This window comes from Salvelinus namaycush, chromosome 2, assembly GCF_016432855.1.
Source record: "Salvelinus namaycush isolate Seneca chromosome 2, SaNama_1.0, whole genome shotgun sequence".
In the NCBI taxonomy this organism is placed as follows: Eukaryota; Metazoa; Chordata; class Actinopteri; order Salmoniformes; family Salmonidae; genus Salvelinus; species Salvelinus namaycush.
In genome coordinates, this window is record NC_052308.1 from 50832759 (window position 1) to 50859327 (window position 26569).

The 26569-nt window shown below is 41.8% G+C and overlaps 1 protein-coding gene across 1 annotated transcript; it reads left to right on the forward strand.

The window, feature by feature from the left end:
• The first annotated feature begins 2717 nt into the window (after positions 1 to 2717).
• On the forward strand, positions 2718 to 15612 carry tgm5l (transglutaminase 5, like). Its single transcript, XM_038965978.1, has 13 exons — positions 2718 to 2805; positions 7919 to 8098; positions 8289 to 8522; positions 8976 to 9094; positions 9359 to 9487; positions 9936 to 10113; positions 10333 to 10468; positions 10651 to 10754; positions 11059 to 11298; positions 13633 to 13842; positions 14127 to 14284; positions 14540 to 14676; positions 15453 to 15612. Exons 1-13 carry the CDS (start codon positions 2718 to 2720, stop codon positions 15604 to 15606), a joined length of 2067 nt encoding a protein of 688 aa, XP_038821906.1. The 3' UTR covers positions 15607 to 15612.
• The last annotated feature ends 10957 nt before the right edge of the window (positions 15613 to 26569 follow it).

Genomic DNA, 26569 nt, shown 5'->3' on the forward strand with positions numbered 1-26569 from the left:
ACATTTTCGGAATAAACGTGGTGAGTGAAAAACTCAACAACATTGCCCACGCCTGTGGGAGTTAATGTTACATGTAGGGACAGATGTAATACTATAGAGCAAGGACATGTGTACATCAGACCACAGGAGGAGAAGATGACACTTGGTGCATCTGCTAGTTCAGACCACAGGAGAAGCGTGAACAGACCACAGGAGAAACGTGAACAGACCACAGGAGAAGACGACACTTGGTGCATCCGCTAGCTCTGATGAGGGAAGTACAAAGGCCAAAGACATAGGACGACTGGACATACCAATGTCAGAGGGACACACAAAGGAGGGTGCCAGCCAACTGACCAACAGATGGACTATAGTCATAATAAATATATTATTTTTAGGACATGAAACCATTATAACCTAACCGAAAGCAGATGGACTGAGGGAAGTAACTTAATTTGCATGTGGGATGGACTCGTATGTGTATAAAAGCAGAGCCAGTGCTCAGGGAAGTTGGTTGTTCCGCGGACCAGCACGGCTTATGATATTTTGTATTAAAAGCCTTTATTTAGTTCACGAGTTCTTGTAAGTGTTATATTTCTAAAGACGATTTTCCACCACATACTTGGCGAGCTAGCCAGGAGATCACCAAATAATTGATTAAAACACACTATTTTGCAAAGAAGGTCTACAGTAGCCTCAACAGCACTCTGTGGGGTAGCACCATGGTGTAGCTGGAGGACAGTTAGCTTCTGTCCTCTTCTAGGTACATTGACTAGGAATACAAAACCTAGGAGGCTCATGGTTCTCACACCCTTCCAAATACAGTGGCTTGCGAATGTATTCACCCCCTTGGCATTTTTCCTATTTCGTTGCCTTAAAACGCTTTTTGGGGGGGGGGTTTGTATCATTTGATTTACACAACATGCCTACCAGTTTGAAGATGCTAAAATCTTTTTTATTGTGAAACAAACAAGAAATAAGACAAAAGACACAATAAGACAAGAAAACTTGACTATTCACTCCCCTAAAGTCAATACTTTTAGAGCCACCTTTTTCAGCAAATACTGCAAGTCTCTTGGCTAGATGTGCCAAGCTTATCGAGACATACTCCACTGGGATTTTTGCCAATTCTTCAAGGCAAAACTGCTCCAGCTCCTTCAAGTTGGATGGGTTCCGCTGGTGTACAGCAATCTTCAAGTCATACCACAGATTGCCAATTGGATTGAGGTCTGTGCTTTGACTAGGTCATTCCAAGACATTTAAACCACTCAAGTGTTGCTTTAGCAGTATGCTTAGGGTCATTGTTCTGCTGGAAGGTCAACCTCCATCCCAGTCTCAAATCTTTCCATTTTTTAATTATGGATTTAATGGTGCTCTGTGGGATGTTCAAAGCTTCTGATATTTTTTTTATAACATAAACCCTTATCTGTATTTCTCCACAACTTTGTTCCTGACCTGTTTTGAGAGCTCCTTGGTCTTCATGGTGCCACTTGCTTGGTTGTGCCCCTTGCTTGGTGGTGTTGCAGACTCTGGGGGCTTTCAGAACAGGTGTATATATACTGAGATCATGTGACAGATCATGTGACACTTAAATAAAGTCCACCTGTGTGCAATCTAACTAATTATGTGACTTCTGAAGGTAATCGGTTGCACCAGATCTTATTTAGGAGCTTCATAGCAAAGGGGATGAATATACACTTTTCTGTTTTTTTTCCTTTTTTTTTCATTTCACTTCACCAATTTGGACTATTTTGTGTATGTCCATTACATGAAATCCAAATAAAAATATATTTAAATTACAGGTTGTAATGCAACAAAATAGGAAAAACGCCAGGGGGATGAATACTTTAGCAAGGCACTGTAGCTCTCCCATACTCCATGATGTCAAACATCACTCCAGGTATACAGGAAACGGCCAGCTCAAGCAGCTCTGGAATCCTACAGAAAAAAACATGTATACAACACTGTAAATAGGATTGTATCAGTGAAGGCAGCTGAGGGAAAGACGGCTCATAATAATGTCTGTAACGGAGCGAATGAAATGGCATCAAACCATGTGTTTGATTTATTTGATACCTTTCCACTGATTCAGCTCCAGAATTACCACATGCCCGTCCTCCCCAATTAAGATGCCACCAACATCATGTGGATTGTATTGTAATGTTTACTACATGGTCTTATGTATAAACAATCAATTATTTTCATGCAGAAGACTTGAGTCTAACACTTCTACAATCCATACACGACATCTTCATAGCCATAGCTCTCGAGAATCAAGGCAAGGGTCCATTTTAGTAATGTTATTAGCTAGCTAGCTAGCTAAGAATCCTGGAGATCCCAGACGCCTGCATTCCCGACATAATCCGATGTCACCCGAGTTTCCTTGGGAATCATCGAGGACTGTCGAATTGCCTCCTCCGGAGCCCATGCAACTGGGCTAGGCTAAATTGTCTCCTGAGGAATGTTTACGCAGACGTGCTCCAAAAGTTGTCTGTATTGTGGTACTTCATTACACATCCACCTGTCCAGAAAAAGACCAGGCTCATCAGTAGGTACGGGTATGCTGGTGGGCCATACAGGGAGTCTCCCATCTCTCATTACTCGTACTCCTCTCTAAGCTGTAGGGTGACTGGTCTAAATCTCTCCGGGTGCTAATGGACTCTGGGGCCGACGGGAGCTTTATGGACGCTACCCTGGTGTCGGAGCTGGGCATCTCCACACAACCCCTCTCCATTCCCATGGACGCCGGTGCATTGGACGGACGCTCTATTGGCAAGGTCACTCACAGTAAGGTTCCCAATAACCTGCGAGTGTCAGGCAACCACAGTGAGTCCATGCAGTTTCTGCTCATTGAGTCTCCTCATGTACCTGTGGTTTTGGAATTGTCATGGCTCCAGAGGCACAACCCCCTGATCGACTGGGCTATGGGTTCTATCCCAGTTTGGAGCCCGTTCTGTCACGCGCATTGTCTCTAGGCGGCGCAGGCTGCCTCTGGATGTCCTCCTGCAGCCTTAGGAAAAGCCTCAGATCTCTCAGCCGTTCCCACGCCACATTTCTTCCTATGCATCGACTCTACGACTGCGCCATTGACCTCCTCCTGGGCACTACACAACCTCTGGGGCGGCTTTATTCACTGTTTGGTCCGGAGACCAAGATCATGGAAGGGTACATTGAGGACTCTGGCTGCAGGGTTCATTCGTCCTTCCGCCTCCCTGGCCGGCGCAGGGTTCTTCTTTGTGCGTCAATCGACTCCAGGGGATTAGAGCAGTTATCAGCTTTTTTTGTATTAACATTATACAACTTACATTTCTTGTGGTTTATCCTTCAAATAATGATTTGTCAGGCATTCTTGAAAGTCGAGACGAAAGCAACTTTTCTTCTGGGAAGGCTTTCCATTAGATGTTGGAACATTGCTGCAGTGACTTGCTTCCATTCAGCTTCCAATCAGTGAGGTCGGGCACTGATGTTGGGCGATTAGGCCTGGCTCGCAGTCGGTGTTCCAATTCATCCCAAAGGTATTCGATGGGGTTGAGGTCAGGGCTCTGTGAGGCCAGTCAAGATCTTCCACACTGATCTCGACAAACCAATTTTGGATGGACCTCGCTTTGCCACAAAGTTGGAAGCACAGAATCGTCAAGAATGTCATTGTATGCTGTAGCGTTATTCCTCATCCACCAAACTTTACAGTTAACACTATACATTCGGTTGGTAGCGTTCTCCTGGCATCCACCAAACCCAGATTCGTCCGTCGGACTGCCAGATGGTGAAGCGTGATTCATCACTCCAGAGAACGCGTTTCCACTGCTCCAGAGTCCAATGGTGGCGAACTTTACACCCCTTCAGCCGAGGCTTGGCATTGCGCATGGTGATCTTAGGCTTGTGTACGACTCCTCGGCCATGGAAACCCTTTCATGAAGCTCCCGACGAACAGTTCTTGTGATGACCTTGCTTCCAGAGGTACTTTGGAACTCGGTAGTGAGTGTTGCAACCGGGGACAGACGTTTTTTACACGCTTCAGCACTCGGCGATCCCATTCTGTGAGCTTGTGTGGCCTACCACTTTGCGGCTGAGTTGTTGTTGCTCCTAGACGTTTCCACCCACAATAACAGCACTTACAGTTGACCGGGGCAGCTCTAGCAGGGCAGAAATTTGATGAACTGACTTGTTGGAAAGGTGGCATCCTATGACGGTGCCACATTGAAAGTCACTGAGCTCTTCAGTAAGTACATTCTATTGCCAATGTTTGTCTATGGAGATTGCATGGCTATGTTCTCAATTTTATACACCTGTCAGCAACAGGTGTGGCTAAAATAGCCAAATCCACTAATTTGAAGGGGTGTCCACATACGTTTGTTAATATAGTGTAGGTAGCTAGCTAGCTAACGTTAGTAAGCTAGCCAAGTAATGTTGACTAGTTAGCTAGGCTAGCTAGCTAGCTTGCGTTATTGTCCTTGTTGACGTTACAGAAGTAAAACTACTCACAAATGAAGGAAAGCAGTAACATTAGCTACTTACTTGATTAAACAAACATTGCTTTCCAATCTGGTGCAGAACTGAGAACTAAAAACAAAAACAATTACAATAAAAAAAAAAATAGTTAGCTAAGCTATGTAGCTAACAAGGTATATTGTCTCCCGCAAATGATCCCCTGGCTGCTTGCAAGATTAAAAATCCAGGCTAGTGTATTGTTGCTCCATCTATATCGTTTGACTGAATGCGTGCCGGCTTGAAAAAGGTTTGAAAACTTGGTCGAGGATGGTTTCCACTAACGTTAATTACCACATTCACAAAGTTAAAGTGGTCTATTTCGTAAAAATGTGTGAAAACAAAAATGTGCTTTTTGGGTCTTAATTTAAGGTTTGGATTAGCAGTGTGGTTGAACTCAGGGTTAGGTTTAAAATCTATTTTTAATTAGAAACATATTAGAAATAGGCGTTTTATACACTGAGCAAAAATATAAACATGTGTTGGTCCCATGTTTTATGAGCTGAAATAAAATACTTATTTCTCTAAAATTGCATGCACAAATTTGTTTACATCCCTGTTTGTGAGCATTTCTCCTTTGCCAAGATAACCCATCCACCTGACAGGTGTGGAATATCAAGAAGCTGATTAAACAGCATGATCATTACACAGGTGCAGCTTGTGTACAATAAAAGGCCACTCTAAAATGTGCAGTTTTGTCACACAACACAATGCCACCGTACAATCGGCATGCTGACTGCAGGAATGTCCACCAGAGCTGTTGCCAGAGAATTTAATGTTAATTTCTTTACCATAAACCGGCTCCAATGTTGTTTTAGAGAATTGGGCAGTACGTCCAACCGGCCTCACAACTGCAGACCACATGTAACCACGCCAGCCCAGGATCTCCACCTGGACAGCTGATAAAACGTTGAATTTCTCCAAAACTGTCAGAAATCGTCTCAGGGAAGCTCATCTGTGTGCTCGTAGTCCTCACCAAGGTCTTGACCTGACTGTAGTTCGGCGTCGTAACCGACGTCAATGGGTAAATGCTCACCTTCGATGGCCACTGGCACGCTGGAGAAGTGTGCTCTTCACGGATGAATCCAGGTTTCAACTGTACCGGGCAGATGGCAGACTGCCATCTGGCGTGGTGTGGGGGAGCGGTTTGCTGATGTCAACGTTATGAACAAAGTGCCCAATGGTGGCAGTGGGGTTATGGTATGGGCAGGCATAAGCTGTGAACAACGCACACATTTTATCGATGGCAATTTGAATACATTAAGATACCCTGTCGAGATCCAGAGGCCCATTGTTGTGCCATTCATCCACCGCCATCACCTCATGTTTCAGCATCATAATGCACGGCCCCATGTTGCAAGGATCTGTACACAATTCCTGGAAACTGAAAATGTCCCAGTTCTTCCATGACCTGCATACTCACCAGAGATGTCAACCATTGAGCATGTTTGGGATGCTCTGGATCAACGAGAACGACAGCATGTTCCAGTTCCCGCCAATATCCAGCAACTTCACACAGCCATTGAAGAGGAGTGGGATAACAATCCACAGTCAACATCCTGATCAACTCTATGTGAAGGAGCTGTGTCAAGCTACATGAGGCAAATGGTGGTCACACCAGATATTGACTATTTTTCTGATCTACGCTCCTACATTTTATTAAGGTGTCTGTGACCAACAGATGCATATCTGTATTCCCAGTCATGTGAAATCCATAGAATAGGGCCTAATGAATTTATTTCAATTGGCTGATTTCCTTATGTGAACTGTAACTCAGTAAAATCTTAGAAATTGTTATATGTTGGTTTATATTTTTGTTCAGTATAGTTTATAGAAATAGGCGGGATTTATGACTTTGTGGCTGTGGTAACTAGTGATGACCATGTAGGATGGTAGCTATTTCTTCTGTGGGTTGAAGAGGCGCTGCCACCTACTTGCTGTACATTGTGATTAACATTTTTCTTCAAGTGGTTGAGGCAGTTTAGGTAGTGGCATTTATTGCTAAGAAGGAACCATTTTTTAGTGCCTCAAACATATAGTAGCCTATATTAAAACAATGGTAAAAATGTAGGCTATTATTGGGTATAATCATTTTATCATTAACTTAAACTGTAAATGTTTAGATGTAGGCCTATCACTTTTTGTGTAATCAGTAATGATTGTAAATGGATTATGTCCCCATGTGTGGTTGTACTGTGTTTTAAATTGGCAAATAAATTAAATCTAATTAAAATCACAACAGATATAAGGTATTTATAGAAACAACAAAACAGCTTGCAGCCTCTGGCTGGCTATGGTAGCCGAAGGGTGGCAGGCCGAATTTGAGATGAGAGAAATTCCTTGCCATTGTCCTTCAAATTAACTCATGGCTAAATAGCTGTCCTCTAAGCGGAGGCTTAATACCAGCGATGCAAAAGCTGTCTGCCAAGGGCTTATAGTGGTCCTCTGAATGGGGGCTACCCGCCAGAAATGCAAATCATGTCTTGAGTGGCTAACTCGAATTTATAGCCTTGGTCGTAGTGTCAGCGGAAAATAGCAAGCAGGGGACATATCTTGCTATCTGGGATGTACTGTACTTTTGAGTGAGTTGGTCCTGTTAGTCACTCACATTCTAAACACGCACATTGGTAAGTCATCTGCGCAAGAACACACCTATGTCCTTGACTATTGTACAACTCTTTCCCTAGGCGATCACATAAAGGTTATAAGTCCGATTAAAAACCTGTCAGTGATCATAGGCGAAACCAGTTAATCTGCTTGCAAACACCCTGTACAGTAATTCTTCAGACACTCCAGTGGGTGGGGCAGAGGAGACTGTTTAAATAGGTAGAGATGGAAAGTGTTCCCCATATCACTAAAACAGTGAGCCTTTCGAACTGGAGCACACACAAATGGAAGGTGAGATACTGCTTTTGTTATGCTTATCGTTAGGCTATGTCTTATGACTATTATTGCACTATATTCTTTTTAGACTACTCAATTTATTGTCCTGTGACATTAAAAGTTTAGTGGTATGATTCTTTGGTGGGTTATATCACAACTCAGATTTACTCAACTGTCAAACTGTAGTTTTGTGGTCACATGGTCAATCCGCAATAACACTTTCGAAGCAATTCAACATTGCACCCCCGTGTGCTCTTGACACCACAATTGAATCAGTATGCTTTTATAATCCTTGAAATTATTCTAGTGTAAATCATCACGCAAAACTGAATGATTTTATTATCTGTAAAAAAAGAATTTAAAAAAATCCTTCTATTCTAGATGGAATTGTTAAATGTGTTATTAGCACTGCTAAGCAGAATTTACTATTCAGACGAGATATCTTATTGAATAGCAAAAAGGAACATCTTGGTATTTCCGCATTTGGATGTGGTTTCCGATCTCTGCATTTGACTCACATTAAAGTCTTCAGTATTCCATTGACAAACGCCCAGTGTTTCTTTCCCTCCAGAATTGAGAATCCAATATGTCAACCTGGAACTTCAGGGCAACCATGAGAGCCACTATACCCAGGGGTTCAACTCTAAAACCCTGGTGGTGCGGAGAGGAACACCATTCAAAATCACCCTGTTCCTGAAGGGACGAGCCTTCAACCCACACACTGACACCCTGATGTTCAGAATCCTCCTAGGTACACTGTGATACATACTGTTCAAGTCATATTTGTTTTGCCAATAATCGGTTAGGACATTTGTCAGAGCATGGATGATGTATTTAACTCTGTAGAAAGCTCAAGTACACCCATTCATGAGAATTAAGGAGACAATAGTGGTGGTGTGCATTGCGTTATCTGACCCATATTCATTCCTTTTTCCCGACAGGTCGGCTGTACGCAGAGTTCCCCGTCACCTTCTCCAAGCAGGGATCCCCCTCCCGATGGAGTGCCTACTTCACCCCCAAAGGCCTGAACCCCAACTCTCCCTCTCTGTACATATCAAGCCCTGCCTCTTCCTCCATAGGGCGCTACAGTATTCAGCTCCACGTGCTCACACAGCACGGTCAGCAGGGCTACGTGGTGGGAGACTTTGTTCTCCTTTGCAACCCCTGGTGCCACGGTGAGTTAATCTACAGGACGACTTAAACCCGCTCCTATGATTAAATGTATTGATTGTAGCCGCATTTGGTGTCAAGTCCATTTCGCTTCATAGCAATATAGAAGTGAATAGAAATTCTGATTCAAGACACAAAATGAAATGGAATTTATCCCAACACAGATTGTCCTTGAGTCAAATGCAAACTTTAATCTTGATTAGATAGGATAATAAGATTTCTGGAAATGATAATGGTACACTGCATTAATGCAGTGCCTTTCATCAAAACTGCTTTACTAAGTGTGATCACGTTGGTGATGCATCCTAGCTATTTTGAATCCTACCTCCGTTATTGCGGTGGAGAGGTAAGGGTTCATATTGGCAAATTTCTACATCGATCCGTTCTCAAAGTAAGTACCAATTATATAAGATACAAACATGTTTGATGTTAAAGTAATCAAAGTGTTCTCCCTCCAGAGGATGCAGTGTACATTCCCTTCGAAGACCAGAGAGAGGAATATGTAAATAAGGACTCTGGTTTATTGTACATGGGGACCCCTAAAAACCTTCAATCAAAACCTTGGTCGTTCGATCAGGTGAGCATCTCCTGACCAGCTTCAAAACATTTTACGATACCATTCACAGTCAATTACCACATTTTCCAGAGACATCTACAAAAAGGCTTGACATGACAACATACATGACTAAAGATAAATAAAGGAATAAATGAAAAATCTGTTCCATAAATGAATAAATAATGACATAAGTTGACAAAATAATTACATAAATGAAAAATGTATAACATAGATGAAAAAAGTAAATAAATAAATAAATATTCAATTTTGTTTCTATCAATGCAGTACGAGCCAGAGATTCTGGATATTTGTCTGAAGCTGCTCCAGGTCAGCCCGCAGCACGGCAGGAACTGGCAGAAGGACTACCTAGGCCACGCCGATCCTATCTACCTCAGTAGGGTGGTGTCTGCCATGGTGAGTGACAATGCCTCAGATCCCTCAGATAGTAAATTAATCTCTCACGCTTTGTGTTGAAATTAGAATAAGAGCTCAGGAGCTCTGGAGCTCACAAAACAGGTCCTGGCTTGAAATGTCTGGTAGTCTATAATACTGATAATACGCTCACGCAATGTGTTTATATTTCAGTTCAAGCAATGAGGTTTGAAGTGAGGTTACGTGATAAGGCCATTAAAAAATATTGTTTCTATGTAGCTGAGTCATCTTACTATGTTAACCTTTCTTAAATGATTTCACTCTGAATTTAATAAATGGTACTTTGTACTTAACTTTTGGACTCGAAAAAATTCCCATGTAAGTACCTTGTTACCAGGTATTTCAGAAATGTCAAATAAACGGTTACCGAATAAACATTGTTGATCCCTAGAGGGAACATTGGGTAGATAATTGTGTCATTCTCTATCAGATCAACTGCGAGGACGACCGAGGAGTCCTGAGAGGGAACTGGTTGGGCGATTTCAAGAACGGGGTGCCCCCCTCCAAGTGGACAGGAAGTGCGGATATTTTGAGGCAGTGGGCCAAGTCCAAGTTCAGCCCAGTGATGTACGGCCAGTGCTGGGTGTTTGCTGCTGTGATGTGCACAGGTAATGAATATGTTGGAAATGTATGTATTGTAAAAATATTTTATCAATGCATATTGAATAATATCACTCCCAGCTGAATTTCTGTATATGTTCATCATGGCACAATCGTAATGGAATATTTGAACAAGATTGTCTTTCTGTTAGGAATATAACGAGTTAGAAAATCATTGGTCAAATGATTGACAAATTCTTCATCCTTGTATTTCTATCTCTTCCTAGTCATGAGAGCTCTTGGTATTCCATCCCGTGTCATCACCAACTTCAACTCAGCCCATGACACCAACGGCAACCTGGTCATCGAGGAGTTTTACTCTGAGACGGGCAAGAAACTACCTCACAGTAAAGACAGCATATGGTAAGCAGATATCTAGTCTACAGCATTACCACACCATGAGTATTAAATATTATTTGTAGATTAAATAATATGAAAGTAGATTATATGATAGCAAGAAGTATTTTAAGGAACATGTAAGTAATTGCATGTAAAAATCAATCAGTCTTTGGTATTAAAATGTGCTGTTTTGTCCCCCATTTCAGGAATTTCCATGTATGGGTGGAGTGTTGGATGACCCGGCCAGACCTGGGTGCAGGATTTGACGGATGGCAGGTTTTGGATCCAACCCCGCAGGAGAGGAGCGAAGGTCAGAGTCGAAACAGACTAAATAGAAACTCCATAATACAAGTTAGATTAAATAAAACTGAAAGTCCATTCATAAATAACAAGTAAAAAACGATTATTTTAGTTTTTATGATATTCAGACCCTGCACTTGTCACAGTCACAAGCCACCGACACTGATAACCAGAGAAAAAAATTAATATATGTCTATTACCTGTTTCTATTATTTTTATGACACATTCTACGTCATCCAGACTGGAATCAATCAAAGAGTATGGCTACTATTGCTTTTAGTTCTAAAGCTCCACCATATATTTCCTCCTCCTAGGAATCTTCTGCTGTGGCCCAGCCCCAGTGAAGGCTATCAGAGACCGGCGTGTGGACCTGGTCTACGACATCCCCTTTGTGTATGCTGAGGTGAATGCTGACGTCCAAACGGTCATTGTGAAGCAGGGCCAGGTGCTGAGTTCCAGCACAGACACAGAGAGAGTTGGTTCCCTCATCGTCACCCAGACCGTAGGCTCACCAAGGCCTCAGAACATCACAGGGAACTACAAACCCACCAAAGGTGAGTCGAACAGGAAGTGATGCCATGAATCAAATGCTAATATCAAATCGGTAAGACTTTGTAGTAACTATCATGGATAAGCGTTAATAAACTATTTGTAGACTATGAAGACACACACACACACACACACACACACACACACACACACACACACACACACACATTCGTAAACTATTCAGACCACTTCACTTTTTCCACATTTTGTTACGATACAGACTTTTTCTAAAATGTATAAAATAATTTCCCCCCCTCATCAATACCCCATAATGACAAAACAAAAACAGGATTTTAGAAAAATGGAATTATCACATTTACATAAGTATTTAGACCCTTTACTCAGTACTGTGTTGAAGCACCTTTGGCAGCGATTACAGCAGCGAGTCTTCTTGGGTATGACGCTACAAGCTTGGCATACCTCTATTTGGGGAGTTTCTCACATTCTTCTCTGCAGATCCTCTCAAGCTCTTCAGGTTGGATCGGGAGCATTGCTGCACAGCTATTTTCATGTCTCTCCAGAAATGTTAGATCGAGTTCAGGTCCAGGCTCTTTGCGTGGCCACTCAAGGACATTCAGAGTCTTGTCCCGAAGCCACTCCTGTGTTGTCTTGGCTGTGTGCTTAGGGTTGTTGTCCTGTTGGAAGGTGAACCTTCGCCCCAGTCTGAGGTCCTGAGCACTCTGGAGCAGGTTTTCATAAAGGATTTCTCTGTACTTTGCTCCATTAATCTTTCACTCGATCCTGACTGGTCTGCCAGTCCCTGCAGCTAAAAAACATCCTCACAGCATGATGCTGCCACCAACATGCTTCACCGTAAGGATGGTATTGGCCAGGTGATGAGCGGTGCCTGGTTTCCTCCAGACCTTATGCTTGGCATTCAGGCCAAATAGTTAAAACTTGGTTTCATCAGACCAGAGAATCCTGTTTCTCATGGTCTGACAGACCTTTAGGTGCCTTTTGGCAAATTGCAAGGGGGCTGTCATGTGCCTTTCACTGAGGAGTGGCTTCCATCTGGCCTCTCTACCATAAAGGCCTGATTGGTGGAGTGCTGGAGAAATGGTTGTCCTTCTGGAAGGTTCTCCCATCTCCACAGAGGAACTCTGGAGCTCTGTCAGAGTGACCATTAGGTTCTTGGTCCTCCTTGACCAAGGCCCTTCTCCCCCGATTGCTCAGTTTGGCCTGGCATCCAGCTCTAGGAAGAGCCTTGGTGGTTCCAAAATGCTTCCATTTAAGAATGATGGAGGCCACTGTGTTCTTGGGGACCTTCAATGCTGCAAAAATGTTTTGGTACCTTTCCCCAGATCTGTAACTTGACACAATACTGTCTCGGAGCTCTACGGACAATTAATTTGACCTCATGACTTGGTTTTTGCTCTCACATGCACTGTCAACTGTGGGACCTTATATAGACAGGTGTGTGCCTTTCCAAAGCATGTCCAATCAATTGAATTTACCACAGGTGGACTCCAATGAAGTTGTAGAAACATCTCAAGGATGATCAATGGAAACAGAATGTACATGAGCTAAATTTTGAGTGTCATAGCAAAGGGTCTGAATACTTATGTAAATACGTTTTTTATTTTAAATAAATGTTCGAACATTTAGATATTTTTTTTTTGCTCTGTCATTATGGGGTATTGTGTGTAGATTAATGAGGGAAACAATATTTAATCCATTTTAGATTAAGGCTGTAAGGTAACAAAATGTGGAAAAAGCGAAGTGGTCTGAATACTTTCCGAATACACTGTCTGTATGTGTATATATATATATATATATGTATATTTACTATATATATACAGTGGGGAGAACAAGTATTTGATACACTGCCGATTTTGCAGGTTTTCCTACTTACAAAGCATGTAGAGGTAAGAAATTTCTATCATAGGTACACTTCAACTGTGAGACGGAATCTAAAACAAAAATCCAGAAAATCACATTGCATGATTTTTAAGTAATTAATTTGCAAGAGTGCAAGTGCTAACTTACTAGCTACATTATTCATTCAGTGTATGAAAAAATAGCACTATTCAACAGTATTTATTACAAGCCTATTCCTATTTCCAAATGTCTAACAATGTTTTTTTTCTCTCTAGTATTTTCAGGAGAATCAACACATAAGAGAGGTGAGTGTTGATTATTTGATCTTCTATATGGTTCTGTCTATATTCCATCTGTCCACAAATGTAATTGACATCATACATTTAATTGAGTAATCGACATACTACACTTAATTGAATCATTGACATAATACACTTCCTTGAGTCCTTGACATATTACACTTCTTTGAGTCATTGACATAATACACTTCATTTAATGTTCCATTCATATGTGTCTCATAGGGTCAACCCAGGGCCTCTTAGTGTCTCTGAGCCTCCCTAAAGTGCCTGTGGCTGGGGAAAACATAACCTTCACAGTCATGGTCACCAACATGGACAGCATCCCCAAGGTGCTGAGGGAGCATGTCAACGCTCAGACCAAGGAGTACAACCGTAGTCCCTCAGACACCTTCTGGGAGGTCCATAACGTCATCCGGATAGCGCCGCATGAAGGTAGGAACCTTAACGCATCGCTAACGTTAATATTGGCGCATAATGTCATATGGCTAGCACCCTAAAGATACTGTACTCCCTCCACACAGATCTATGAAATGAAATGTGTTGTATTTCTTGACATGCCTACTATACCACTTAAAAGTAGTAATTTTCCTTAAAATTCTGTCTTTGGTCATATGGAACAATTCAGGGACACCATACCATTTTGTTGAACCTACCTCATGTATTCACTAATTGGTTCCCCCCTCACTTTTTCTCCCTCTCCCTCGCCCTCCCTCCAGATAAGGCCATTCATCACCTGATCGACCATGCCCAGTATGAGTCTCTGATGGGAGATGACTTGGTCAACCTGGCTGTGGTCATGGAGGACGAGTGCACTCGGGAGAGAGTCTTGGCCTCAGAGGAGTTCAACATCACCAGCCCTCAACTCTCCATACAGGTACAGACATCTCTTCAGAAAGTCTCTACACACCAAATTAACTTCACACAGGGTATTTGAACGTCTGTTATACATCTTGCGTCAACATTCAAGCAATTAAGTCCTAGACTAAACAATATAGCTATGTTTAGACAGTGATTTGCTATGTGAAATAGGTCCATTACTTGTTTTATACCTAAAACAAATGGGTTGATAACATCCTGTGTACTATGTGTGCAGACGAAGGACATAGCTTTAACCTTTTTTATTCTTTAGATTGCAGATGAAGACTCCGTCATGCCACACAAGGAGCACACAGCCCTCGTAGTCTTCTGCAACCCCTTCTCTGTACCTGTGAGCGGCCTATTAACCGTGACTGGCTCTGGTTTGATCGAGGGGGAAATGCACTCAAGGTAAGAACATGTTCTTTAAGTGTTCTTTGAATGTGTTTCCTTCTTGGGTGTCTCAGACGTCAACTCGAAAACATTTCTTACGTAAGGAGTGACGGCAGGCAGTGATGGTAACTGCCAACAACAACAAAAATGTGCATTCCATTGAGCATTGGCAAAAGAATGTGCAAACACAAGGAGTGGCATAGTCGTAAGGTATAAGTCCTTAAATATTTGTATGGTTAGTCAAGGACAGAACGTAACGCTGTGTAAACCTAAGCGCCAGTATAAGATCATTTGGAGAAACAATTGAAACTCTTATCTAAAGGCTGTAACTATACTGTACATGGTTACTTGGTGCCATGGCAATATGAGCCACGGCAATGTGAGTGATATCCACAGGGGAACTTTACAAGATTTAGAGGCAAAACTACATTCTGTAAACTCTTTGCACTTCAACATTTTCATTATGAGATGTTACGCTGTAGATTAACTTCACTAGATTCAAAGGGATAGTTCACTCAAATTACAAATAGACATATTGATTTCCTTATCCTGTAAGCGGGCTATTGACATGGAAAGATAGGTAAACAAAACCAAAGCCTGGATTGCTGCCAGTGTCTTATCTTGTCCATAGACTGCTTACAGGGTAAGGAAACAAATATGTAATTTTGTAATTGGGTGAACTACCCCTTTAACCCCCATTCACCTAACCTTCACATGAATAACCAGTCTTGTCAATTCATATGTTGCGTCATTCAGACAAATACCTAACATAAAAATGCCTTCCTATCTTGCAGTATTCAACTGTTAAAGCCAGGGGGCACTATGGAGAGGAGCGTCGGTTTCATTCCGAGGATGGTGGGAAAAAAGATGTTGCAGGCTACTCTCGTCCTCAAAAACAACTCTGCAAAAATTATAGGCTACAGAATGATCTCTGTGAAGTCAGCTTAGTCATTTTGCAGTGATTCAGGTGGTGCTAATAAATATACTTGTATTTCAGGTAGGAATTTCATGTACAAATTAAGTATTATATATATTATTTATATTTATGTATTTTTAACTAAAACATGTATTTCTTTCTTTCGTATAATAACTTTCTTTGTTGTTTGATGTTTATTATATTGATTTTTTGTTGATTTTTTAAAAACATTTTAATGTATGGTTGGTAATCAATACCTGAATAGTCACTTATGACTTTACATAGAATGAGGTTTAATTGTTCAATTGACATTGGCCTGTGAACAAGTTAAGGTTTCATTTTGTTTGTTTCATTTGGGTTGTTTTCAGTTTGTTTCAAGTCTATTGAATTTAGTTTTTATCAAATGCAACTACTTTTTATACAAATCTGTATACAAATCAGATAAATGAATTCTGAGTGACAAAGCTTACAAGTTGAAGTCTTCATCTTTGTCCTGTATTGTAGATCACTTAAAGACAGATTTATTGTCAAGTGAAACCACATCCTCATCACCTCAATATCTTCTTAGTATTTCTACAAACCAGGTATTTTAATACAGTCATATGTAATAAATATTTTTAAAACACTTTTTTAAACAGAGAAACTTGGGAAAATATTTACCATAACCACATCAGCTAGTCAGTATTTGGATACTTCCTATGTAATCTCCTGGCTAAATAACCCCCAAACTGTAGTGCATAGCTACTAGTCCTTCTGTAGATGGTTGAAAAACGTTATTTGTTTCTAACTATTTTGAATGATTTTATGTAGACAGTAGCATAGGCTGAAATCCCAGGGGGGACGGGGGAATATGATTTGTCACACCCAATATATAATTGTAAACATAACTATATAATTTCAATAATATTAATAATACGCAATGAAAGCACTTGTGCTTATTACAGACAGTTAATAGCGCGTTTTTAAGTTTCAAAAGTTTGCAAACCCCCGCCCTTTGCCTCACAATGGTTTGATCCACTGCCCCCCCAGCCCTCAACAGTGGCACCGGATGTTAGTACACTGCATGTGTGGGAATCTGACAAGTCTGTCGTTGGTGGCTGACCTCCAGTAAGTAGTTCAAACAAAGGATATGTTAGACATTTCTTTACTTCTACCACTCAATACAATAAAACACATTTATAACCGTCACAAGTCTTCATTTTTGCTGCATTGATTTACAGGTCACTCTTTATGTTAGCTAGCGGTTAGCTGACGATTTCTAGCTAGCTACAGTAACATCAACCAGTGTTTGCAGCTGTTTGAATTCGAGTCAATGAGAAAAGCTAGCAATGCAACGTAGTGTTCCTTAGCTGGCAAGGTGACAGAGGGTTTGTGTCTACCGTCTGAAAGGCACTCAAGGTTAATCCAGTCAATCGCACCATAGCAATTTTGTTTTATGTTGGCAGGGTTCACACACACACAATAGTTTAATTTGCAGAGCTAGCGAGCAAACCGATGGAGCAAACTAAAGCAAACATTAACTATCAAGCTAGCTAGCACCTATTCCATTTATGCGGCGTCGTCAAAGATGGAATCTTTGCTATCGTCAGTTTATTCCAAGACCAGCATGCAGCGTAGTTCTTCGAAGTCCCTGTGATAAGGTTAGCGATAAACTGAACAGAACTACACTCTCTTCTAGCATTGTCTTAAATGTCTTTAATGGTCTCGTTGCAAAAGCTAAATTGTCGCTAGGGGACTTTGAAGCACCTGTGTGCCGATCTTGGCGTAAACTGACAATAGCAAAGATATCAAACACCACAGAAATCGAATTGGCGCTCGCTAGCTCTGCAAATTCAGCTATTGTGGGAAGCCAGTCAATATAAAACTAAAACATAAACTATATTACAATTACAAAAGGTTGTAGCTTAAATGGTGAACCCTTGTCACTGCAATCCGTTTAACATATGCTAGCTGACTAGCTACCTGATAGATCGAAGCCCATTATAGAATGATAGACGATAATATATGATAGAAGCCCATCTCCTACTGTAAATAACCTGCACACTGTATGTGTGTGTAGCCAGCCAGCCAGGTAGAAACGTGGCAGAATAAAGACAGATATCAAGAGAATTTTTCAGTACACCAAAACGCAAAGGAAGAACCAGTAGCCTAATATCTCAAATACTAGTTGATAAAATGTTCATAAGAAAGAGGTGAAATGCTAATGGAAATGTTTCATGATGATGTCATTATCTCTCAAATGTTGTGCACAAATTTGTTTACATCCATGTTAACATTTCTCCTTTGCCAAGATAATCCATCCACCTGACAGGTGTGGCATATCTAGAAGCTTATTAAATAGCGTGACCATTACCAAGATGCACCTTGTGCTGGGGACAATAAAAGGCCTCTAAAATGTGGAGTTATGTCACACAGAGCAGGCAACGGATTGCACACAGGCAGCAGAGCTGGGGACAGATAGGCAGGGACAGACTGGCAGAGACAGGGAGTCTCAGGTAAGTTTGTGTCTTTGTTTGGCAACATTTTGAGTTCTCTCTTTTTTTAGACTTGTAAAATAGGGACATAATTGGACAATGACATGGATACCCCCACGCTCAACTTAAACTGGTGACTGAACCACGATTTGTTTAAGGCAATGGTATTGCTGTTGCGATTAATTGTTTAGTTTTGGGTACCGGTAGTTAGGAGTACAGCAAACACCTTATTTATTTTCTAGGAGACAGACTGTGAGTCAGTGAGGGTGGTGAAAGGGAAAGAGCCAGGGAGAGAGACTTCAGATGACAATGTCACAGCCACGGCAGGACCAGGTGTCAACCTTATTGTCAGCAGCACCATTTAGGGGACAGTGGCACAGCATTGTCCAGTTACCTCAGTGATGGCACAAAAGCATATCACCCACACCCGCAATTTATAGAACCGCAAACTCTTGTCAACAGTGTTGACGTTTCAAGAGATGGTTTTGCGAGTTCCCCTGCCTACATTATAATCCATCAATAAAAGGAGTGTTGTGTTTTCACTGTAGCCAAGCGTTTTCAAGCCAGCCATCTTTTGACCAAAGAGCGGATGCTGCCTTCATTAGTGCAGGATTTAGGAACTGGAGAAAAGCAATTGTACAATTCACAGCACATCAAAACTGCCAAACCCACCACTTTGTAACTGTAACAGCACAGCAGCTAAATCCAATCAGTGCCCAGTGATCCAGCGAGTGGGGTAAACAGCAGGAGGACGCAAGGCATTGTTTGATGAAAATTGTTAGTTTGGTGCGGCATGTAGCAAGACAGGGACAAGCCTTTAGAGGCCACACGGATGACAGTGGGAATTTATACCAGCTTTTGAAACATAGGGCAGAAGAGGATGATCCCATTTTACTGAAGTGGTTAACAGACCATACCACAATGTACACAGGCCCCAAAGCACAGAATGAAATTATGAACATAACAGTCATTCGAGGCATCGCAGCTGAGATTAGGTCTCTTCCGATTGTACAATTTTCAGTAATTGTTGATGGTACTCAAGATGTCTCTGGTGCTGAACAGGAGAGTGTCTGCCTGCGTTATGTTGACCATGACCTTGTCCCTCACGAGGAGGTTATTGGGCTACACAGGGTGTCGGAGACAACAGGCGAGGGCATTGCGAAAGTGGCAGCTGATGTGTTGTTGAGGCTCAATTTGCCCATGTCTGGCTTACGTGGGCAGAGTTACGATGGTGCCTCAAACATGGCAGGAAAATACACAGGTGCACAGGCAATTGTGAGGAGGCAGCAGCCATTAGCCCTCTATGTGCATTGTGGAGCACACTGTGTAAATCTGATTACACAGGCTGGCTGCTCAGCCTCCCCACTGATCCGGGATTCCCTTTCTTGGGTCCATCAGTTAGGTGTCCTCTATGTCCAGTCAGGAAAGTTTAAGAACATGTTTGAATCAATTGCCATGTCCGAAGATACACATCTCACCACCCTGAAACCCCTATGTCCAACAAGGTGGACTGTGCGGAATACTGCTATTAGAGCTGTGCTAGGGCAGTATGAGTGGGTACTAAACAGCCTAGAGGAGATGGCAAAAACTGCATCCAAGACAGCTTCAACTGCCAGTGGCTTATTTGAGCACTTCAGCAAAAGCAAGACTGTGTTGGGCCTCACACTTGCCTCTGCTGTTCTTGGAGCGCTGGAATGCCTAAACATTTCACTGCACAATACTGAGACCAACTTTGTGAGATCGCACGATGCTCATTGTATTTATGGAAACTGCACCCATACACAGTGTACAGTACCATTGCCACCTACTGGCCTTTCTTGGTATTGCTGGTTATAAATACAAATACCTGCATACATACTGGACTGATAAGGAACACTGCTATAACTATTATTTGTAGTAGTATTATAATGATTTAAATATCAATTATCCAGTTGTAGTAATTATGGTTCCACAATATACATTTAACGTATTACAACGTAGGCTATGTGTTACAGCTCTACCTTTGGTGTCCCCCTCAGGAATTTCTCTTGAGAAAATGTCATGTAATTGTCCCCTCCAAAGTTGATATCAGATTTTCGACCCTGGACAGGAGTAATTATAGAATTTTGGCAAAACATGAATTTACTTTAGGGCAATCCAGAATCCTAACAGTGCACTATTCACTCGCCAACTTTCCTTTCCAATTTGCAAGAGGTGGAAACTAGAGGTCCGTATGTAATGGCGAGATGCTCATGTCTCCGCCCTGACAATGGGAGTCTTTGTCCCAGAGGCGGGAAGGCAGGAGACAAGCTTAGGTCTGTATATTATTCCTATAGAAATGCATTGGGGTTATACTGGACAGATTTTGGCGAGAGTAAGCCCTCTCGCTTTGCCTCTTCCTCTCTACTGAAACTAAATCACAGGAGAAAGTATCTGAGTGAGCGAAAGGAAGTAACTGCTCATAGCGTGGAACTGAGAAAAATGGCTTTTATTTACCTTGGTTTCAGTTACTGCTAACATGACCCCCATTTTCTCCAAAACACAATAGAGGCAGGATACTTGTCCACATGATTAAGCATGTATTTAACATGGTCTACACATAGTGAGACAGAGGGGTGCTATTTCGCTCACTCGGATGCTTCAAATGAGATTGATGTCTTTCTGTCGGCGAGCGTCTCGTCAAATAAATTATCAATATTTAAATATTTTATTTTGACGGGCAACGAGGTACGGTTGCCCGTCCACCCATAACACCGGTCCTAAATAACAGCAATAAATAATTTTGAATAAGATACTACCAACTCTGTACAAGTCTTAGGGCAACATACACTACATGACCAAAAGTACTGTATGTGGACAACTGCTCATTGAACATCTCATTCCAAAATCATGAGCATTAATATGGAGTTGGTCCCCCCTTTGCTGCCATAACAGCCTCCACTCTTCTGGGAAGGTTTTCTACTAGATGCTGGAATATTGCTGCAGGGACTTGCTTCCATTAAGCCACAAGAGCATTAGTGAGGTTGGGCACTGATGTTGGGCGATTAGGCTTGGCTCTCAGTCGGCTTTGCAATTCATACCAAAGGTGTTCGATGGGGTTGAGGTCAGGGCTCTGTGCAGGCCAGTCAAGTTCTTTCACACCGATCATTTATGTATGGACCTCGCTTTGTGCACGATTTTTACCCGCTACTTGCTTCAGCACTCAGCTTTCCCGTTCTGTGAGCTTTTGTGGCCTACCACCTTGCGGCTGGGCCGTTGTTGCTCCTAGACGGGGCAGTTTCAGCAGTGCAGAAATGTGACTAACTGACTTGTTGGAAAGGTGGCATGCTATGACAATGTCACGTTGAAAATCACTGAGCTCTTCAGTAAGGCCATTCTATTGCCAATGTTTGTCTATGGAGATTGCATGGCGGTGTGCTCGATTTTATACACCTGTCAGCAATGGCGGAGGCTGAAATAGACAAATCAACTAATTTGAAGGGGTGTCCACGTACTTGTGTACATATAGTGTATATCCATTGTTTTTCTCAAAATTGCTTATTAAGCTCAGTAAATGTGGTTAGGAATCATTGCTGGACAGCAATATTCAAACCTTGTCCCACACTTTCAAGCAGATTTAAAACAGGACAGACTCGACTCCTCAGGAACACTCAACACCTCTTGGGAAAACATTCTGGTGAGTCTTTGGCATTAAAATGAGTGTAATTGTCCCACTGAAAAATACAACTCTATCCCAGGGTTAGGTATTTAGAAGCCTGAGGCACTGTGGCCGGAGGTGCTGTCTGACAAACATAGGTGTGATCTTGTCAAAAAGGGATCAAAACAGATCAGAGATATTGTATTCCCTCAAAGTGGGGACCCAGTCCCTTGAAGATTTAGTAGTGACAACTATGAAAAAATATATATTTCACATAGACATGGCTTCTGTATTCAAGTAGAGCTGATGCAGCTTTTTGTTTTTGTTGTCGCATTTTTGGAAAAAGTGACTTATTTGAGCAGTGATGGTTTTTGTTACTGGAAGAATATCAGGACCAATTTAGAAGCACATGAGTGTTATACTGAGCATTTACAAAACATGGAGAGTTGGCGACACCTTGCGGAAAGATTGAAAACATGCACAATCATTGACGTAATCAACCAAGAGTTAATGGCACTTGAGGTAAATCACTGGCAGGTGGAGTTAATGGCACAATTTGACCCTGTAATGAGTGAACGTTTGAGAAAGTTTGAAAATCAGGAAATAAGTGACTGTTATCTTAGCAAGAGTATCAAAAATGAACTTATAACTCTGGTTGCACATAAAACCATAGAGGGAATTGAGAAGATTAATAAGGTACAATTATTTGCTGTCATCATGGACTACACGCCAGATATAAACCATACTGAACAGCTGTATCATACACTGTGTGTGCAATACAATGGTGTTGCCATTGAATAGCACTTTATGGGGTTCATCAATGTTCCCAAGAAATCTGCCTCCAGAAATAAAGCTTCTCCCAAGTGGGTGTGACACCTACTTCCGCTGCACTGCTGCTTGGATTCCACCTGGCGATCTGTTCACCGTCTGCCCTGGCTTGTCTACCCCTGTCTGGTACAAGTACCCCCACCACACTCCCCCCTCTCTACCGAGCTTTCGCTCGCCTCGAGCACACAGGCACTGTTGGGGTGAGTGACTCAACTTCCAATGGCTAGCCCCAAGTCGTTATTTTTTTCTTGTGCATTTTGTTATTTGTCTCATGACTCCTGCATGCTTTGTTGACTATGAACTTTCTTGTTTACACTATCGTGGGACAGACTATGTTTGTTCCCACACTCAGGACTTTGGCTCTCTATTGGTTACACAGAATTTTGACCCCCATTCTATTCTAACCACCTCTCGTTGGCTTTGTATTCATGTTACCTGATGAAATTGCTGTATAATATGATCCTGTTGTCATCTAATGCACATTCAAATTTCATAAATCAACACTGCAGAGCTCTCCCTGTCCTCTGCCGTGCCTTGATTGTATTACTGTTGATGATATCTGGAAATGTGCATGTACACTCTGGCCCATCTACTGTTGCTAGCCCCAATTCTGACTTGTGCGCTGATCTCTTTCACTGATTTCTGCTCTCGTAAAAGCCTGAGTTTTCTGCACTTTAACACCAGAAGCTTATTACCTAAAATGGATCAATTGAAGGTGTGGGTTCACAGCTCCAATCCAGATGTGTTGGTCATTACTGAGACGTGGTTAAGAAAGGTTAACATCAGTATTCAAAACACTCTTTCTGGCTATAACCTTTTTTGTCAAGACAGGTCTTCCAAAGGTGGGGGAGTGGCAATCTTTACCAAGGATCACCTTCACTGCTCGGTTTGTCCCCAAACAATTTGATTCACTGGTTTTAAGCATTCAACTTTCAATTGCTTTTTGTTGACTGTTGTGGGGTGTTATCGTCCTCCATCAGCACCGGCCTGTACCCTACCTGCCCTAAGCTCTCTCCTGGCCCTTACACTAAGTCTGAATTTGTCCTGCTAGGTGACCTAAACTGGGACATGCTTAAACCACCTGACCAAGTCCTAAAGCAATGGGACTCCCTAAATCTTTCTCAGATTATTACCAATCCCACAAGGTATGACCCCAAACAACCAGAAAGGCTACTCTCCTCGATGTTATCAGTCTGGTGTTTTCTGTAATGACCTTAGTGATCACTGTTTTTCAGCCTTTGTTCGTAATGGCTGCTCAATGAAATGTCCTGTCCTGATTTGTCATAGATGCTTGCTAAAGAACTTTAATGAGCAAGCCTTCCTTCATGACCTGGCTTCTGTAAATTTGTATAGAATCAGCTTGATCCCCTCTGTCGAAGAAGCTTGGACCTTATTTTTTAAATATTTTCAGTGATATTGTTAACAAACACGCCCCCATAAAGAAAATGAGAATTAAAAACAGGTTCAGCCCCTGGTTTGACCGTTATCTTGCAGAGTTACTCCACCTCAAGAATTGCATTTGGCGAAAGGCTCGGCACACGCATACTTGACTGGCTCTCGTTCAGGCAAATGAGAAATAAGTGCACTCAGGCTGTCCGGAAGGCCAAACTTAGTTAGTTTAAGGAGCAGTTCTCTCTCTGTGGTTCTAAACCCAAGAAGTTCTGGAAAACGGATAAAGACCTGGAGAATAAACCCTTCTCCTCACAGCTGCCCATGTCCCTTGAAGTTGATGATGTGGTTATTACTGACAAGAAGCACATGGCTGAGCTCTTTAATCATCACTTCATTAAAAGTCAGGATTCCTATTTGCCTCCGCCATGTCTCCTTGGCCGTCCAACATTTCCACATCTCCCACCCCTTTTAATGCGACTAGCCCTGATGATTCTCCCTCTTTTTTCCCATGCCCTGTTACAAAGTTTCTCCCTGTAGGTAGTCACTGAGTCCGAGGTGCTAAATGTGCTTTTCTTTCAAAAACAAGGACATTTCTAAGTGACCCCAAACTTTTGAACGGTAGTGTATATATTTTTTTCAGAACATTAACCATGTGTGTTCTCTTGTTTTGTAGTTTTGACCCAATGATTTGTCTGACAAACAGAGAAATGTGCGTCCTGCAGGCCCAGGCATGGATCAAAGCTGGTGAGAGTATTTGTATCATTATTTTATTAACCAAAGCATAAAGATGTTGATGAAGAAGCCACATTCGCCTCGGGATCCATCGCAGTTGTTATTCTGTTGAACCATGCATTTTTCGGTGCGGTCCGTTGTCCAGCCCTTTGTCCACTGATCTCCACGGATGGTTGTCGGCATGGTTGTATGCTCTGCAGAAACACATTCTCGTTTTTAGTACACAATTATCGATTTTATTACACAGTATGCCTACACATTAATAGGCTGTTTACTTTTTTTTTTAAAGAAAAGGCACTGAAACCAAAATACCTTTAGTTTTGGTGATCCTCTCAGCTCTGGCTCATAATGGCTTATTTTGCAATCCAATGCATTGAATGAATGTATTAATTACAGTCATTTACTATTCTCATTCTCGGACTGGAAACATTGTTTGCAGAGTTCACGATCTCATTTTCAAATCCTTGTTTAAAAAAGAACGATATTTTGGAGATTATTTGGTTTTCAAATAACCGAAAGTCACCAGTTGTAATCTGAATAAAGGCCAAATAATATTAATGAAGGCCAAAATATTTATTTCTGTTTTTAGAGGGAGAGAAACCAAAAGCCTACCTTGCCTATTTTTTGGACATGGACATCCCGGGCCGGACATACCCTCCCCTAACCCGGACGACGCTGGGCCAATTGTGCGCCGCCCTATGGGACTCCCCATCACGGTCGGATGTTATACAGCCTGGGACTGTAGTGATGCTTCTTGCCTTGAGATGCAGTTCCTTGGACCACTGCGCCACTCAGGAGCCATGACCAACATGACCAATATATATTGTCCTGCTAAAAGCCCATCCTAGAAACGTTGTTTACAGAATTCACAGCCTGCTTCGCTTGTGTAAAACAGGGTTAATAATAATAATACTTTCCCCCTTCCTCTTGTTAAAGATTCCAATCGATAAAGTTTTTTTAATCAATTAGTATATTTGAGTTTAACGCGGGTAGGCTATTGCTTCAAATCCTATTGCTTTTATATAATTCTAAATTAAATATAATTGTTTTGTTAAAAAAATTGTCTCCCGGTCATGGCCAGCACGGGTATCGAACCAGCATCTTTAGCAACACAGTTTACACTGTAATGCAGTGTCTTAGACCGCTGCGCCACTCTGCTGTATTGTGATCCAAAGCCATGAATGAGTGAGTCACTCAGCTTTACGTAGGTGCCGAGGCTATATGACTGCGCTGCCAACTTGATTATTTAGCAGACATCACTTCCTTATATTCAGTCAACACATATTTTAAGAATATCATGGAATATAATTGAACATTTCTCTTAGAATAAAAACTTTAGTGTAACAACAGTTTTAGTAAGTAATACTGACGAGTAGTAACAAAAGAAAGTGTATTTCTCCCGGGACAGAGGAATAATAATTCTTACACTATTGTTCTAAATTCATTCACCTTTTTCATCCTCATCATTCAGTTAATTGAAATTCAATTTTGAAGTCGTGCACAATGATCAGTTTCTATTTGGTTTATGTCACCCATTCATTGTCAGTTAGACACATTAGCGCCTTGGGACCCAAAAGCATAATCAGTGCTCTAACTCCCCCTTGCGCTGGTCTGGAGCAATGAAGTGGTGACGCAGGGTACCGTGCTAAACCACAAATGACCTCTAAATCCCGCAGCATAATCTCAAAACTTTTAGTTGAGCAACCACTGCAGATGTGTGAAGGTTAGTGTATTTTCTGTAGGGTACATAATGATCCATCATGTATGACATTCCTGGGAGTGTGTAAACTTAAATGTTTTATTACTGTAGCATTTTTGTATGTTCTCTATAGTTATGTACTTGAAAATGTATAAATTGGCACATTTGGGAAAACTCCTGGCGGACTTGATACAACATTTTGTGTAGTGATGTAATTCTTCACTAGATCACTCTGAAACACTGCTGCTATCTTG